This window comes from Myotis myotis, unplaced genomic scaffold (genome assembly GCF_014108235.1).
Source record: "Myotis myotis isolate mMyoMyo1 unplaced genomic scaffold, mMyoMyo1.p scaffold_m19_p_2, whole genome shotgun sequence".
NCBI classification, from domain to species: Eukaryota; Metazoa; Chordata; class Mammalia; order Chiroptera; family Vespertilionidae; genus Myotis; species Myotis myotis.
In genome coordinates, this window is record NW_023416324.1 from 211,952,938 (window position 1) to 211,971,623 (window position 18,686).

General features: G+C 48.2%; 1 protein-coding gene across 2 annotated transcripts in view; it reads right to left on the reverse strand.

The window, feature by feature from the left end:
- The window catches only part of PCP4 (Purkinje cell protein 4), a 54,042-nt gene that overhangs the window by 31,222 nt on the left and 4,134 nt on the right, over nt 1–18,686 (reverse strand). Inside the window, exon 1 of one of the 2 annotated variants that reach the window (XM_036352209.1) lies at nt 16,880–16,977. The exons of the other annotated variant lie outside the window; for it this stretch is intronic. Coding sequence (XP_036208102.1) covers nt 16,880–16,969 — 90 coding nt within the window. The 5' untranslated portion in view covers nt 16,970–16,977. Of the gene's footprint in view, nt 1–16,879; nt 16,978–18,686 lie in introns of those variants that run through there. 2 annotated transcript variants of the gene reach the window in all.

The window sequence follows — 18,686 nt, forward strand, 5'->3', positions numbered from 1 at the left end:
CCCAATGCAGGTCAAGGGGGGCTTCCCACCTGCTGAGAAGGAGTATGAGTGATAGGTCCCCACCAGCTGTGCATTGCTTGGGAAATCCCTCATCCAATCTCCCTTCCCTCCTTCTGAGGGCAGATCCTAACCTCTGGCTCCTGCTGGCCACATGCAGGAGGTACGCACTCCCCACCTGTCCATCCGGGACATTGTCTTCCACAAGACAACAGGCATTATTTGATGACATCAAGTTGATGGCATCTGTGTATCAAGAGAAGGAGGGCCTGGCTGGTGTGGTTCAGTTGGTTGGAGTGACATCCTATATACCGAAGGGTCGTGGTTTCAATTCCTGATCAGGACACATACCCAAGTTGTAGGTTTAATCCTGGTGGGGTGCATATGGGAGGCAACCAATCAATGTTTCTCTCTTTCTCTCTCCCTCTCCCTTCCTCTCTCTCTCAAATCAATTTAAAAGAGAGAGAGAGAAGGGAGAGTACTTGTTTTAGGTGCTTTTTAGCGTTTTGCCCTCTGTCTTCAACATCTGGCCTCCACTGGGCTCTATGTACCAAGCAGTTGCAGAGACATGGCAAAGAAGGAAAGAAAACTCCGTCTCGTCCCCATGGTGGCTTACGCTCTTGTTAGCAAGTCACTCAGCGCCATCTCGCTCCTGGTGATGCCACTCAGCGCCATCTCGCTCCTGGTGATGCCACTCAGTGCCATCTTACTCCTGGTGATGCCACTCAGTGCCATCTCGCTCCTGGTGATGCCACTCAGCGCCATCTTGCTCCTGGTGATGCCACTCAGTGCCATCTCGCTCCTGGTGATGCCACTCAGTGCCATCTCGCTCCCGGTGATGCCACTCACTGCCATCTCGCTCCCGGTGATGCCACTCACTGCCATCTCGCTCCTGGTGATGCCACTCAGTGCCATCTCGCTCCCGGTGATGCCACTCAGTGCCATCTCGCTCCTGGTGATGCCACTCAGCGCCATCTCGCTCCTGGTGATGCCACTCAGTGCCATCTCGCTCCTGGTGATGCCACTCAGCGCCATCTCGCTCCTGGTGATGCCACTCAGTGCCATCTCGCTCCTGGTGATGCCACTCACTGCCATCTCGCTCCTGGTGATGCCACTCAGTGCCATCTCGCTCCTGGTGATGCCACTCACTGCCATCTCGCTCCTGGTGATGCCACTCAGTGCCATCTCGCTCCTGGTGATGCCACTCAGCGCCATCTCGCTCCTGGTGATGCATTTTTCCTGGAGTAATTTTCCTCTGCGGCGCTGCCTCCCTTGCATGCTGCGCGCCCTATGTCCGCATTGCTCATGCCCTCGCGGCCCCAGCGCCCCTGGGATGCAGCATCGTGCCAGCGGGCCCTCAGTCGGCTCATCAGTCAGAGGCAGAGCACAAAGATGCGTGCAGCTGGTTCCCACATCGCGAACCCTTTGAAAAATCGACAGCCAGCCCAGGAGAGGCATCCGATGGGGACGGGCCCCACAGACCTCAGCGCTTCCTCCTGCTACATGTTTTCTCTGCTTTCTTTCCATCACCGGGTTACAAAGAAGCAAGAGGTGTGTTTCTACGGTTTTATATTTCATGTTTTATGGACAAAGGCTCGTGGGTCTCTTAGAAGAAATATCAGCCTTTCAGTGAACGGAGGAGTGAGACCGCGGCAAATGCGTAGTGAGACGGGACAGATGGCTGGGCGGCCCGCCGGTCGCAGATGACCACGTGGGACCAGTGGGTCATTAAGCCGGTGGTTTCTTGGGAACATTAAAGCCACGTCATTAAAGGCCACTCCCAAATGGGGGCCCCTGAAGTTTTCTGAAAAGCAGAAGAGACTTTCATGCCAACATTTCATGACAAGGACAGAACAGATTTGATTTCTTGCCTCAGAGATTTTTAAATCGTCTATAATTCTCCTGGTAACATTCTGAAAACTGAGCATTAAAAACGGCACTAATTTAATCCCTAAAGATGTAGACACGAATGTCAGAAGAGAACCTTAGCTGCATTTTACTTATATATTTTTTAATTGATTTCAAAGAGGAAAGGAGAGGGAGAGAGAGAAACATCAATGATGCGAGAGAATCATTGACCGGCTGCCTCCTGCACACCTCACACTGGGGATCAAGCCAGCTACCCAGGCATGTTTCCTGACTGGGAATCAACCCATGACCTCCTGGTTCATAGGTCAACGCTCAACCACTGAGCCACGCCAGCTGCATTGTTTTGTTTTGATTTGTTTTTAATCTTGGTTTTAAAAAAAGATGGGCTCTTCCATGAAAGGAACATCATCCTGTATGACCCTCCCTAAGCCCTCCTGGGCGCCGGCTCCCGCCTCTGTAAGCCCCAGAGGCTGGACCTCCGCCCAGAACACTCTGCTCTGCCCTGCGTTGCATCCTGACCTTGGGGGGAACAGAAATAAGCGGCTCCGCTGTCACTTCAGAAGACCATTTATGACAAGGCCCCTCATGTTTAGGGATTTTTGTCTTCTTGAAATTCAATTTACATTTTATCTTACAGCCTTATTTTTTAAATGAGTATTTTCTACCTTTAAGTTTTTCTTTGGGCCAATATTCCTTTTAAATAACACTGTTTTCTAGTTATAAAAGGAGGATCTGGTCATTATGAAATTTTGGGGAAATAAATGCACAAGGAGGAGACCAAAAAACTACAAACCCACCCAGTCAGAGTTCACCCAGGGTAGCAGCCCTCGGGGTGCAGAGCAGAGCGCGGCCGAAGGGACCCTGGGCCCTGGGTCACCCTGGAGGCCGTGTGGCCAGCAAAGCCTCGCCACAGCCCTGTCCCCAGTCTCAGAGCCAGCGGTGAAGGCGAGTGTCAGCTCAGGGAGCCGGGCAGACCCCATGTCAAGACCGGCGCTGAGGCCGCTGCGCGAAGCTGAGGCTTCCCCCTGCTCACCGGACACCGTCCCTGCTGTTCGAGACGGGGAGTGACTCACAAGGACAAGGACAGGAGATGCCGCCACCTCCGTCAGGCTCCCGCGTGTCTGCTGCTGCCGCTCTGGGCACGGCCTGGAAGTTGTCGCAATATGATGTCACTTATTTGCAGGCCTGAGGGAGCATGCTGCCCTCATGACGGTGCAAACACCTTGCCTCGTGGGTTGGGTTTATTGTGCTTCAGGGTGTGATGGTGAAGGATGCAGGTTCTGGGGCTAAAGGTAGAGGGAAGGGCTGACTCTAAAGAGACACAAAAGAGCCCTAGCCTCTGTGGCTTGGTGGATAGAGCGTCGGCCTGCGGACTGAAAGGTCCCAGGTTTGAATCCGGTCAAGGGCATATACCTTGGTTGCGGGCACATCCCCAGTAGGGGGTGTGCAGGAGGCAGCTGATCGATATTTCTCTCTCACCTGTGTTTCTAACTCTCTATCCCTCCCCCTTCCTCTCTGTAAAAAATCAATAAAATATATTTTTTTTTAAAAAAAAAAAAAGAGAGACACAAAAGAACTTTTTTGGGTGACACACAGTCTATTTCCCAATTGTGAGACTGTAAATGTGCCTAAACCCATCAACTATGCAACTAAAAACAGTAACGTTTACCATATATAAATTACGCCTCCATAAACCTGACCGAAAAAGGAAAAGAAAGAGCATCCTAGAATCCGACGGTGCAGGCTGTCCCAGCCCCATGACTCAGCAGCTGTGTGACCCTGTGCTGGTCACTTGACTTCTCTGAGCCTCGGTTTCTGCTTCTCTAAAGTGGGCATGACAATGCACCTACCTCATCAGGTTGTGAGAATTAAATAAGATAAAAAACAGTCCCAAGGCATGGATCTGGTCCCTAAGAGGAATCTGACTGCGATGCTGAGAGAGGCTTGGAAAGAGGCCCGCCCCTTCTCCTCCACCATGCTCCCTTGCAGTGAGCCGGGGTGACGAAGGCACATTGGGCTGAGCGGTCTGAAGCCAGACCCGTGGCCGAATGACAGTCAACAGTGGTTCCACTGTTCACGCCTTTCCTCCTTCGCCTGCTCAGTTTCTCCTCCGTGAGGGATGAAATTAAGTTAAATCAAATGTGTCTCTCACGTGGCCATTAGGAGAATCCCGAGAGAGACTATTCGTCTGTGTCATCACTTTTTTCATAAGGGGAGCAGCCTCTACCTGTTGGTTATTATATTATTAATCTCAGTTGTGGTGTCCTGGGCCTCCGATCCTGGCATGGATCTATTTCATGTGTTTGGTACCAACCGCGGCTTGTGGTTCCTCTAGAAAGAGAAGACCAGGAGGAGGGTGGGATGATTGCCAACGGGGGACGCGGAAGGGAGCTGGGAGGACATAGCGGCCGGTATAGTGTGTGTGCGCATCTGAATCGGCAGATTCTCCCCAAAGAAACGCTTCTCGTCCAGCCACTTCCTTTCCGCCCTTCCTTGGGTTACCCTCGAATAAAGGCCGCTGGGGTAAAGCCGGGTGCTTTCTCGAACGGCTGCTATGCCTGGGCAGAAGACAATCGGCTCTGAGACAAAGACAGATTACACCCCCCCACCCCCACCCCACCCCCGCCCCCGCTATCAGTCCTCCCTGCGCACAAGAAGTGCCAGGTTCAGGCAGGGCAGGGAGGGGGACAGGAGAGGTTTGCTTCCTCTCTCCATCCTGAGAGGTCATGGCTGACCAGCCAAATGCCAAGGGCAAGAAGGAGCCAGAGAGCTGTCAGTGAAAGATAAATGTAAAGGCAGAACCCGAGACGTGCCAATTAGCCACCTCGTTTAAGGACAAATGTGCCTTACACGGGTGGGGAGGGGGCGGCCAGTTTCCCGGACTGAATGAAACCCTTACTGTATCATCGTGAAAACACCGGCCCTGCCCATCCCGCTGGAATCATGGGATTTGGGGGGAACTTTTTTATTTCAGAGAAGCTGACGTGAGATCAGAAAATCCAGATGTGGTTCCCCCAGATTAAGAAAACTGGCCACAGAGAAAGACACAGCTTTGCTTTGCTTTAACAGTAACACCAGCATCCCGTCCCCGTTCCCTCCCCAGTCAGGCTGAAGGCACAGCGCTGGGTGTAATCGAACAAAGGCAAAGTGGGGCCAGAGACCACAGCATGAAGGTGCCCGTGGCCGGGAGGACATGCCCTGCCGGCCGCTCCACAGCCAGCCAGCCCGGGCCTGGGGTGGTCCCTCGCCATGGCCACGTGGCTCCACATGGTCGAGCCCACGTGATCTACTGAACGCAACTCCCTCGCCGGGGCAGCAAAATGATGAGGAAAAGAAAGGACACAACAGCCACCGTGAAACCAGAGAAGCCCCGTTTAGGGCTGAGTGAATGGTGACGCTTCCGGGTTTGGCAAAGACATTTCCTTGTCTTTGCACCAAGCACCAGGCTCTGTCTCTGCAAACACAAACAGCTTAGCACCTCTACCCTGGGAGGTGGATACAACAACTCTGCCAGCTTGATAGAGACAGAGCTTGAGAGAGAGAGAGGCTCAGTGACACACCTAAGGACCCAGGGCTGCTACGTGGAGGGGATGCAGTTGGATCAGGGCAGACTGCACACTTGCCACTGGCTGGGGAGGTGGGAAACCCGACTTTGACAGCTCCCTCTGCCACCAACGGCACAGACACTTTATGCCTCAGTCCATCTGGTGGCACGAGGTGGGGGGGAATCAGGCTTCCTGACCCTCCTCATGGTGCAAATCCATGCCATCATCATGCAAAATTCTGTGCGTGACAATGCATGGACCATAGCAGGAAAGAGATGGGGTGAACACACTTCACAAGATTGTCGGGGTTCAGCATCCACTCTGACACCAAACCTGCAGACATGGTCATGCACCTGTGAGGTCATGGCCCCAGAGCCACGCAGACAGCTCTGGCTCGGGGATCCCTCTGCCTGGGCATCCTGATCTATGTTCCACACGTGTAACCGGCTCCACGGCCTCGTGTCCGCACCATCCTCCCACGAAAGCTACAGCTCGGCCCTCGCGCCGACGTCCCGTGAGGAAGAGCAGATGAGCGCTCGGCAGGCTGTGTGCCCAGGCCTCTCCCTCCGAGCCGGCGCCCCAGGCTCCGAGCTGCACACTTTCTTCATGAAGAGGCAGGCAGCTTTAGGCCCCACTCAACCAAAACGGAAATCGCTCCGGGACACGGCAGAAGCCTGAGGTTGTGCGCTCTCAGAAGAAAGGGGAAAGCTTTGTCCTAAATCAGCTGTGGAGACACAGATTAGAAGTCAGGATAAAAGCTGCACAGACCACGTGATCAGCTGCTCCCTGGGGAGGTGAACATTCCAGCTACCTCGCCCTGAAGACGAATGCACACATCCCACCACCATCATCACCAGCACCACCTACCAACTCAGTCCCACGGCTGTGTCTCCTTCATAGCGGGTATTTGCTCCATATTTTATTTTAAAATCTCTCCAGAATCCAGAACAACATCATTTGCTGGAGAATAAACCCTGCTGGACTTTGGTTAAAGGTGCCGTCCAGGGGCGGGGCCAGTGCTCACGCCACTGAGGGGCTTCCTATCTGCACGCGGTGACCCCGGCTTTTCCTGCAATAAAAGCCCTTTCCTTCCCCAGCACAGCAATATCTCTTTAACGGGACAAACCTCAGACATCTGCCCTCTGTGTCCCCTGCCAGGCACACTCAGGACAGAAGGTGAGGACAGAGGTCGCAGGACAAGACAGGCCACCAAAGCGTTCCTCTGAGTGAACAACCAGCGCTCTGTGAAGACGATTGGGATCAGAATTGGGGGGATTTTCCACATGGGGTTACAGTTTAGCATTTATGTGATCTTTAAAATATATATACTTTCTAGGGGTCCTGAATCCATTTTGTTACTCCATCCTCACAATAGGCCTGTATCACCTGGTTTCTTGTTCAAGCATCTGCTAGGTGGGCTCTCTATCTATATATCTACCTATCTATCCATCTATCTCATCCATCCACCCATCCATCCACCATCCATCCACCCATCCATCCATCCATCTATGCATCCCCCATCCATCCATCCATCCATCCACCCATCCACCCATCCATCCATCCATCCACCCACCCATCCACCCATCCACCCATCCATCCATCCATCCATCCACCCACCCATCCATCCATCCATCCATCCACCCACCCATCCATCCATCCATCCATCCATACACCCACCCATCCATCCATCCATCCATCCACCCACCCATCCATCCATCCATCCATCCACCCACCCATCCATCCATCCATCCACCCATCCATCCATCCATCCATCCATCCATCCATCCATCCATCCACCCATGCATCTATCTGTCTTTTTACCACTAAAAAGCCATCAGGCAGCCCCACCCTTACCCAGGTGTGCAGGAGAAGAAAGGCCACCTCATGGCTGGGCGACCTGTGCAATCACATGGGGCCTCTGGCTTAGTTCCTGAGCTTGACTTAATGCCCTGTCAGTATTGTCATGAAACTCTTCATAATGTTTCACATGGAGCCCCACATTTCTGTTTTCCACTGAGCCCCATAAAGTGTCCCAGGACCCGTCCCTGCTGCCCAATCACAGGCTCTCAGACCCCAACTCTGCCTGAGCCACCGACACTCAGAAGAGTTCATTGCAGAGGCAGATGGAGCGGATGGTTGCAGGACTGTTGCTTGTTTTTAAATTGCCTCATTTCTGAGGAGACCTGCTAGACTCTTCGCCACATCCCACTTCCCGGCTGTAATACCACAGGGACGGAGGGGCAGGAGGCGGGTCCCCTGAGGGCACTGCTTGCAGCTCTGAAGTCGCATTACGCTGCATTTATATTTTTGTCATGTGCGAATTCAAAATCCTCATCCAAAATTCCACCGTGGGGAGCTCTCGCCTGAATTTCAGCCAAATCCGGCTCTCAGTGAGAACTCAGCAAAAAAATGATGACATGGAAATTCACAAAACAGTATCCCCAGAAATGAGCTGAATCTGTTTTGAAGATGAGAAAAGTTAAATCTAGATGAACAAAATAAATTAGCAAACAAAAAGGAAACAGGCTCATAGATAGCGAGCAGGCTGACAGCTGACAGGAGGAGGTTGTGGGACTGGGTAGAAAAGATGAAGGGATTAGGCAAAAAAAAAAAAAAAAAAATACCCAGACACAGACAACAGTATGGTGACTACCAGCGGGGAAAGAGATGGGGGAGGTAGAAGAGGGTTAAGGGGAGATAAGTGGTGATGGAAGGAGACTTGAATTGGGGTGGTGAACACACAATACAATATACAGATGATGTATTCTAGAATTGTACACCTGAAAGCTATATAATTTCATTAACCAATGTCACCCAAAAATATTCGATTAAAAAATAAATAAATAAATAAATAAATAAATAAATAAATAAATAAATAAATCTAGATGAAAAAATAACCGTGAACTTGCAGGAGGTATTTGGTAGAAGTACTTGACAAATTGCCACATCTATTTTAAGAAGTTATCTTCAAGAAGAGATAAAATAGCTCATGCCTTAGCCAGTTTGACTCAGTGGATAGAGCGTTGGCCCAGGGACTGAAGGGTCACAGGTTCCATTCCAGTCAAGGGCATGACCTTGATTGCAGGTGCAATCCCCTATTCTGGTCAGGGCGCTTGCGGGAGGCAACCAATTAATGTGTCTCTCTCACATCGATGTTTCTCTCTCTGTGTGTCTCTCCCCCTTCCTTCCGATCTCTCTAAGAATCAATGGAAAAATCTCCTCAGGTGAGTATTAACAAAACAAACAAACAAAAGAGAAGAGATAAGATGGCTCACATTTCTGAGGTATAGAACATTGCTGGAAATAATATTTGCGTCATGGCACTGGATGACCTTGACATAATAATAGTAATGGTTAAGAAGCCACCGTGGGCTCTGGGATACAAAGCGTGCAATGACATGCTGCTATGGACAAGTCCTGGTGCTCACCCAGAAGGTAGAGCACAGGCATGTCTAAATTCACCGGACATTTCTCACAAGTAGAACATGGATCTTTTAAGATAAAACAATGTGCACAATTGTACACATTGACTGGCTTCATGTAGCCTGCTTCCCATGTACCGCACAGAATTTTCACTTAACACTTTTAAAGGAAGATGCGGTAAGTCAAGAGAACCCAATGTTCCCTGGTAGGCAAGAGAAAATACCCGAAGGGTTTAAAGCAACCTCTATCACAAAGCAGGAGTTAGAAATCAACCGTGGTGTCATAGTAGACATGCACCCATTCATTGGTTTTGAAGATTGCCAAATTCTCATGTGATTCTAAAATTTATGACTTTTTTTAACATTTTTGTTGTTGTTGTTGTTAATCCTCACCCGAGGATATTTTTCCATTGATTTTTAGGGAGAGTGGAAGAGAGAGGGAAAGACAGAGAGAAACATCGATGTAAGAGAAACACATTGATTGGTTGCCTCCTGCATGAGCCCTGACCAGGGCCCAGGCCAGGGAGGAGCCTGCAACTAAGGTATGTGCCCTTGACCGGAATCAAACCCAAGACCCTTTGGTCCACCGGCCGATGATCTATCCACTGAGCCAAACTGACTATGGCTTTTTAACATTTTATTGATTTTAGAGAGGAAGGGAGAGGGAGAGGGAGAGATAGAAGCATCAATGATGAGAGAAAATCATTGATCTGTTGCCTCGTGCACGGCCCCCACTGGGGATCGAGCCCCCACCCAGGCATGGGCCCTGACAGGGAATCAAACCATGACCTTTTAGTTCATAGGTCAACACTCAACCACTGAGCCACGCCAGGCTGGGCTAAAATTTATGACTTTTAAGATTACCCATTAGTTATGGTGGCTGTTCTTCAACCAATATTGTACTGAGCCCCTACTTTTGTAAGCATCGACTCTACGGGAAGGTTTCTCTGAACGGTTCCACCTCCCCCGCCCCCACCCCAACACACACACACACAAGGACTTAACCAGCTCCCTGGCCCTCCGTTTGTACAGTGAACGCAGATACCCTCTGTGTGGACCGTGGAGTCCAGTTAATATGATGTGGTTCTGTCTTGTCTACTCCCCCCTACGGCCTGTGAGCGGTAAGGACTCTGTCTTATTCCACAAACTCCAACACAACATGGTTTCTCCATCAATGTGGGTTGAGTGGTATGTGCTGGGGACATGAAAAGGTATAGGAAACACAACCCCTTTCTTTTAAAGTTTCCTAATTTAGAAGGCAGAAAGAAACGTGACTGACAAAATAAGTGATTACCGATCGTACACGCGACGGTTTTGACCATAGAAAGGGCCACCACTCCCTGAGAAAATGTTCTCTAAGAGTTTCATTTGGGGGTTCAGAATGCTCTTTCTTATTCCCACGGAGCCAGGGAGGGTAAGGCAAGGAGTGGAGGTGACTGGTGTGCACTCAAGGCCAGGGAAACTGCCGGGCGAGGCGGAAAAGAACTTTGTCAACAGAGACCTTAAGGAGACGGTTTGCAGGAGCACGCCCTGCCCACATTCGCCATGTTCTCCCTGTGTGATTGGCATGGGGTGGGGCTGGAGTGGGGGTCCGGAGGTCAGAGGGCAAACCCAAGTCTCTGCAAATAAAGTAGAAGACCTGGTGAAGGACAGAATGTCTTCGTTACGACTTCTGTGGCTGCCCTTTTTTTGTACTGGAGGCTAATAAAAATATCCGGGACAACATTATTTTTCATATGTTCCATGTCTAAGTCCTAAATGGAATTGGGACAAGTGAAAAAAATGGGTTGTATAGAGGATATGACAGAAAATGAGACATTTAATAGGATAGGAAATGTGTAAGTCAAACTTAGACTGGCTTTTCCGTGGGAAGCTCTATGATTTTAAATAAGATTCGCCTTAGGGCACTCACTTCCCTATTTTAAAATGACTACTTTGAATGAAATGACAAGTACGGCCTCCTTAGTCCCCTGAACTCTAAGTGGGGCCATAGACACGACCATCTTTCTCTAGGTCAATGGCCTGTAAGCAGGTTGCCTGCACCCGGGGAGGGGCAGGGCCACCTTGTTCAGTTGCATGGGTTGTACACAGCGCAACCCCAGGGGGCGCCATTGGCACACACCGCAGTCTGATGGCACCTCTGGGGTTAGGAGGTGCTTACTAGTTATTCTCACAACTGTGCATAGTAGAGAGAACTTTAGAATTTCTATTTATATCTGTGTAGGGTCACAGATCAATAAGAAAAAATAGGTTTAATCAATAGCTAATATCTGCTGCTGACATTGTCCCTTGGTGGGTAGGGAAGTTGGAAGCCCCAGGACGCCCTCACTCTCGGCTTACTCTCAGAATACTGCCACGTGCTGCACTGTAGCTCCTCGTGCTCCGTAAGAGGATTCATAGATTAACCGATCTACCTTTAACTACACTAATCTCCCCACAGTAGGTAAATGGATTTAAAAAATTCCTGCACAGTCACATGCTACAACATGGGTGAACCTTGGAGTCATTCTGCTGAGTCAAATGGGCCAGTCACAAAAAGACAAATACCGGGTGACCCCACTTACATGCAGTAAGAAGGGAAGTCACCTTCATAAAAATACCAAGTAGAACGGTGCTGACCAGGGGTGGCGGGACAGCAAGGAGGGGAGTTGTTGTTTAACGGGTATAGGGTTTCAGTTGTACCAGATGGACATGTTCTGCAGATCTGTTTCTCAACGAGGTAAGAAAACTTAATACTACTGAATTTTACTCTGAAAAAAAAAAATGGGTAAGGTGGTCAATTTTATATGTTTTTTTTACCACAATAAAAAATTCCTGCGTAAAATTTTCACAGATTGAAAACAATACTAATAGTGCCAGCAAAAGCAACAAAACAATGCAAATGCTAACTAACCTTTTACTGTTAGAATATCTTCCTGCGTATCCATAGGAGCTTAAAAACCACCATCATCAACTTCGTCACAAAAAGAAGTGGTTGCCCAGACCACGTGAACTATAGATTCCATGCTTTTCCATTTACAATGAACTTTCACGAGTGTATATTGCGCCTTGACATTTTGGCAAGAGATAATAAAGCCATTGCAATGAGCAAGAGATCTAAAAGTATCGTTTGCTTCATCATTCTCTCATTTTTAAATATTTACTTTTTGTGTGTTTTATACCCACACTTAATATATTAGCACATTAGCACTTATAATTTTTAAATATTTTTAAAAATGTATTGTGCATACATGCTCAAAAATTTATCTTTCCAATATTCATTTTTTGTATGTTTCATAACTACACTTCACATATTAGTACATTAGCACTTACACAATTCATTTTAAAATGAATTTTTAGAAAACGCTTTGTGCATACATGTTCAAAAATTTTTCCGGAGAGGGTGCAGTACCAAAAACTGTGGAGACACTTATTCTAGAGGAGTGATCCCCAAAGTCCCTGTGAACCCCAAGCCCTTGTTCTGGGCTGGATCTGTGGGAGGGCTGCTGGGATAGTGCCAAAGAGCTGAGAGGCTTTCAATGTCAGCTCTTAACTACTTGCTGATGGCTGTTGTTAGAACAATTTGACAGCTGATTGTGGGAAAGTCAAAGAAGGGACTGGGTAGGCTAGTGCTCCCCCTAGGGGAGGACGGGTCATGCCTAACCACCGTGACCGGTTTGGGGAGAAGACGTCCTATAGCATAATGCAGCCATTTTCCACGGGTGTACCCCAAGAATTTTATAGCACGCAATACCTAACTATGTCCTTAGGAGCACTGATCTCTTTTCCTTAGATTGTCGAATTTTAAAAAATGACACCAGCCAGCACAATAGCCGACTGGTGTGAGTGCATCAGAATGATACCTATTTTAGGATTGTTATGTAAAACAAACACACACAGATCTCCTGCCTCTTCTCCACAGTTCAGGCACTCTGTCATAATTGAGATTATATATGTGGGCTCCAAAAATGGTACCTAGTATTGTGGTCTGGTTCCTATTTACTTCTCTAATCTCATCCCACCCCTCTCTGCCTTGAACTTCAGCAACACCAACCTGCTTATGGTCTCGTTCATTCCCCACTGCACACTGAACTGCACATTTTCTCACCTCCTGACCTTGTTGCAGAAACTGGCTAGCTCTTCCTCCTGGGCATGCAGGTAGGCTGTCTTTCCCAGCTCACCTAGCCAGTGGAGTGGACTGCTATGTGCTGCTTCCAGGCCTGTTCCAGCAAACCTCCCACATCCTCTTCATGCTCTTTCCCCTTCCAACCTTGGAAGCCCAGTGTTTTGTTTGTTTGTTTGTTTGTTATCAATTCCCACCTGGGGTTATTTTTCTCATTGATTTTTAGATAGAGTGAAAGGGAGAGGGAGAGACAAAGAGAACCATCAATGTGAGAGAGACATATTGATTGGTTGCCTCCCACATGTGCCCCAACTAGGGCTAGGGATCGAGCCTGCACGAACCCAGGACCTTTCAGTCGTTGGGCTGACACTCTAATGACCAAGGGAAACCGGCTAGGGCTTTATTTATTTATTTTTGTTGTTGTCTTTGTTAATCCTCACCCGATGATATTTTTCCCCATTGATTTTCAGAGAGAGCAGAAGGATGGAGGGGAGGGAGAGAGAGAGAGAAGCATCGATGTGAGAGAGATGCATCAATTGGTTGCTTCCCGCACCCACCCCGATAGGGGCTGGGGATGGAACCAGGAATCCAACCTGTGACTCTTGGGTGCATGGCAGATGCTCTAACCACTGAAACAAAACAAACAAACAAACAACAAACAAAAAAACAACAACCAGGGCGGAAACCCTATGTTTTAGATAGTAGAGCCATTAATGGAAGGAACCTGGGTCCCTAAATTAAAATGTGAAGCTAAGGTCCCAGCTGGTGGTTCAGTTGGTTGGAGCATTGTTCCATATACCAAAAAAGTTGAGGGTTCGGTTCCCAGTCAGGGCACATACCTAGGTTTCAGATTTGATCCCTGGAAGGCAACCAATTGATGTTTCTATTTCTCATTGATGTTTCTCTCTCTCTCCCTCTCCCTTTCTCTCTAAAATTAATTTTTAAAAAACCATAAAAAAAAGACAATTCAAGCACTGGATGGGAAGCTCAGTTGGTTAGAGCATCATTCCGATGCACCAAGGAAGCAGGTTCCATCCCTAGTCAAGTACATACAGGAGGCATCCAATGAATGCATAAATGGGTGGACCAACAAATCAATGTTTCTCTCTCCCCCTCCCTCCCTTTCTTCTTCTCTATCTCTAAAATTAATACATTAAAAAAAAAAAAAAAGACTATTCAACCTAACTCCCCCAGAAGGAGGGGCAGGGAAGGAGGACAAAACTCAGGGAGTAGTATGAAGAAAGTAGGGTTGCCAGATTTAGCAAATAAAAATATCAAATGCCTATGTAATTTTCAATTTCAAATAACTAATAAACGTTATTTTAGTTTAAGTATGTCCTGTGCTTAGTTTTGGACATACATATATGTATAAATTAGTGTTTGTAAAATTATAAATATATATTAGTATAAGAATGTAAATTTTATCTGAAATTTAAAAAAAAAAAAAAAAAAAAAAAAAAAAAAAAAGAATGATACCTATTTTTTTGTCAGATCGGCAAAATAATAATAATAATATATATTTTTGGCGTGCCGCAAAATTTTAATAATTAGTGTATGTATGTCATGAGATGAGAAAAGGTTGAAAATAGCAGGCAAATGGTTTGAAGTTTTGCTTATTGCTGGCTCCATCTATAGTTCTTTGACACGGATGAAGAGACACGAATTCTGAAGGCGGACTCAGCACCCTCGCCCACCCAGGATGTGGGCAGGCTTGTGTCAACACTAGTGTCTGCTGATGTCCTCTCACCGCAGGGATGGAGGGACAGGCACCGGGGATGCTCCGGCACAATTGCTCTCAGGCTCCCAAATGGACCAATTCTTGGCCCTGGGGTTTCTCTGTGCATCAACCAAGTGGGGAAATGTGATGGGAAACGCGGCGGCACAACGAGCCATTTGCCAGGCTCAAGAAAACTGTTCTATTTTTCTAACACCTCCTAACAGAACAGCGGATATTACTTAATGAGGAAATTATGTACGTAAGAATCTTAATTTTTTTATGCTCAGCCAAGGATGTTTTTCCATTAACTTTTTTAAGAGAGAAAGTAGGAGGGAGGATGAGAAGGGGGGGGGGGGGGGAGAGAGAAAGAGAGAGAAATATCTACCTGAAAAAGACACATCCATTGGTTGCCTCCCACGGGGGTGGGGGAGTGGGGGGAGGGGGAGGAGGGCGTGGCGGGGAAGCAGGGGTAAGTCTGCAACCAAGGTATATGCCCTTGACCAGGAATAAAACGGAACCTGGGACCCTTCAGTCCGAGGGCCGATGCTCTAACCACTGAATCCAACCAGCCAAGGCAAGAATCTTAAATTTTCAAACAAGTGTAATTTCTTAATTAGATTTTAAATATTGGAACTTAGCCACATGGTGGGCAGGAACGTACGCTGGCTAAACAAAAGAACTTGAGAGAAAGGGGAACTTGAGAGAAAGGGAGAACATATTTCCTTGTAATATTTTTTTTCTTGTTTTGTTAAGACAAGTGCTCAAGAGATTTGTCAGCCTCTGGGGTCCTCTTTGCAGGCCTTGTATACAATTAAAAAAACTCGTCGCTTGGTGAGAATCTTGGCCGGGGCCCAGGTGGGGTGCTAGGGGGACAGTGGCTGTGACCTTTGCCACACCTCTCCCCAACGGCTCTGGATTGTAGGACGAGGAAAAGCATCACCTCAAACCAGCCCAGGTGCACACGCAGCCTTCAACTCGTCATAGACTAGCATTTAGGCACTAACATTCAGAAGATGGTGCAAACCGTTGAGGAAAGGATTGCACTATGGGTGGCCTGAGGTGTCTTTGTCTTGGCCAAGCCCACGCCGTCCTCATCCTCGTCCTCACCCGAGGGGACCGCCATCCTCACACCAGGGGACAGAAACCTTCCAGAGAAGAGCACTCCCTTCCTCTCCACTCCGGTTTGTCCGGATAGGAAAATTGCCTCATTTGCATAGTTGGACTTCCTGGCTCCTTCCCCCAGAGATGTTTGCATGGGGACTTTTCACTTGTGGATGACTGCCTTCCTGCTTTATGGCCCTAATTTGTCTTCCTTTTATTTATAAGGTGGCAGTTTAAGAGTAAAAGATAAAATAATGGCATTTAGCAGGTGATTGATTTTTCGGCTGGCAATGTTATAAATATGGCCAAGCATTTCCCTTTCAGAAATGGAATGAGAAGTGATTCAGTGAGATTCTGAAGCGTAAGTGTAGGGCTATTTGCAAGGCACAAACAATATTCAGGCAGATTGATGCCTGGGATGTGTGACGTACGCTGAATTGCTCATGTATAGCAGCCCAGAAATGAAGGCAGGCTGACAGGTGTGGGCCGTTGACGGGCGTGGCAAGCTCACCTGCTCCTGGTACAGACAATGATCTATAGCTCCTGGGCATCCCCATCCCCAAAAGGCGCCACCCCAAACCGCATGGGGAATGTTTCCGAATTCCTATCTATACTTCGCTTCATTCCAATGATTGGGAGAGGATGGTACAGAGCTGGTGCCGGGGGACAGCAGGGGAGTGGAGAGAGGCCCTCTTAGCCTGCACAGGGGCACCATTCAAGGTCCAGCTTCCCTGGAAACAAATGCAAGTCCGTCTCTTTTTTGCATCTGAATTGTCAAATATCCCTGTTTCAAGTGTAAATTAAAATATTTGAATATGCAACTATCATTAAAATATTTGTTTTAATTAATATGAACATTGAGGACTCCTGTTTAACTATTAATTATAATATTTAACTCGGCCACTTGCTTCCTGCAACCTAGAGAGATGCTGTCGTCAAAACAGCAGCCTGGCTGACGGCGATTCCGCGCGAGGAGCCACCTTCCCAAACCCTGCGTGGACTCTTTCCGAGCCCCCTAAGCACAGCCAGGTGGTTTCCTGCCTCCACACAGCAACCGTGTTCCTGGGCCCGACCGCGCTCTGCCTCGCGCCTGCAGTCCCTTTTGTTTGAATTCCATAGAACTTACCTGATGTGAAATAGTCACCAGGGACATCTGTGAACCGCGGGGTAGGAGAGTTCCCCGCCCCTCCTTTGGCGCCCCGATTTTCCTTGACATTTTCCTAAATGTCAGGAGTCCTGTCTGTTGAGATCCTCCCCAGTTGTTCTCATTCCCTTGGCCTGCCGGGAAAGCATTTGCTTTGCATATGTGACAATGCATCCCTTTCCAGCACACAAGGATTTGCATGGTGAACACGGGTTTCAAGCCGGGAGTAAGACAGAACTTCTCTTCCCCAACCCTATTTCTGCCACAAGTCTCAACATTGAGAAAAGAGGGTCCAGTCCTTGGTCACATGCATTGACCAATCCACACCCCGAAATCCAGTTACCCATCCAGTAACTGGACACCAGCAGCTGCCACACCAGGAGCCAGGCCTTGTGGACAACAAAACATTGTCCCTGTCCTCGGAAGTTCATCATCTAGGTAGGATAACGCTGATAAACAAAATGCAACCTGCCCTGGCCAGTTTTTTCTCAGTGGTTAGAGCATCGGCCCCCAGACTGAAGGGTCATGGGTTCAATTCCAGGCACATATCCCAATTCTTGGTTGCAGGTTCCCCAACCCCAGTAGGAGCACGTGTGGGAGGCAACCAATCCATGTGTCACTCTCATATTGATGTCTCTCCCTCTCTCTCTCTCTCTCTCTCTCTCTCTGTCTCTCTCTCTCTTTCTATCTTTCTCTCCCCTTCCTCCCTCCCTTCCACTCTCTCTAGAAATCAATGGAAAAAATATCCTCGGGTGAGAATTAAAAAAAAAAAAAATGCAACCCATAATACTTGCTATGGACTGATGTTTGTGTTTTTCCAAAATTCATGTGGTAAAACCCTAACACCCAAAGGTAATGGCATTAGGAGTGAGGCCTGTGGGGGCTGAGTAGGAGATGAGGGTGGGGCCCTCGTGAATGGGATCAGTGCCCTTATTAAGGAGACCCCACCGAGCTCCCTCACCCTTTCCACCAAGTGAGGACACCAAGAGGCGTCTGTGACCAGAAGAGGGCCCTCACCCGCCCATGTTGCACCCCGATCCTGGACTTCCAGCCCGCAGAACTGTGGGCAATAAATTTCTGCTGTTTATAAACTGCCCAGCTGTGGTATTTTGTTACAGCAGCCGGAACAGAATAAAGCCAACACTTTAACAGCGAGATCTTTAATGCTGTGTTTTCTTCAAATATCAGCCAAATATAATAAAAACCTGTGCACACGCAGCCCCTAAAATCCTTCTTCTCCCTCGGTAGGAAGCCCTTTCCAGAAAGTCAATCTAAGTTAATGAGAAAGCCCCGGGCTGGGGCTCTAATTATTCATGGGTTCAAAGAGTGCTGCGTGCCCCATGGACGGAGCACCAGCCACAGACAGATGGCGAATGCCCTCTGCCTAGGCGCGCACCTCGAAGAAAGCCTGAGAGAGCAGAAATTAGAATTTCACAAAATAATGCGGAGAGTGTTCATCATACATTCAAGGCACTTTCCATCACAAAGCCCCTGTTCCCCTGTCATCGCGATCACATATTCCACTGAACCCTTAATAAAATCAACTGTAACTCATTTATTCAATCCTTCCAGGGGGAAAAACACACACACAATACATCTTGCACTCTTAGAATTCAGAAAAGAAAAACAGTGCGAGCTCTTAGTCCCACCACATTCCTTAATGACATGCAGGATGCGGGAAACAAATCGTGTGGCAACCCCTTGTCGTCAGCCCCGCAACACATTTGCATGCTTAACTGGGGCCTCTTCTCCGTTAGGAAAAGTCGGACGTCGAACCCAAGTCGTAATG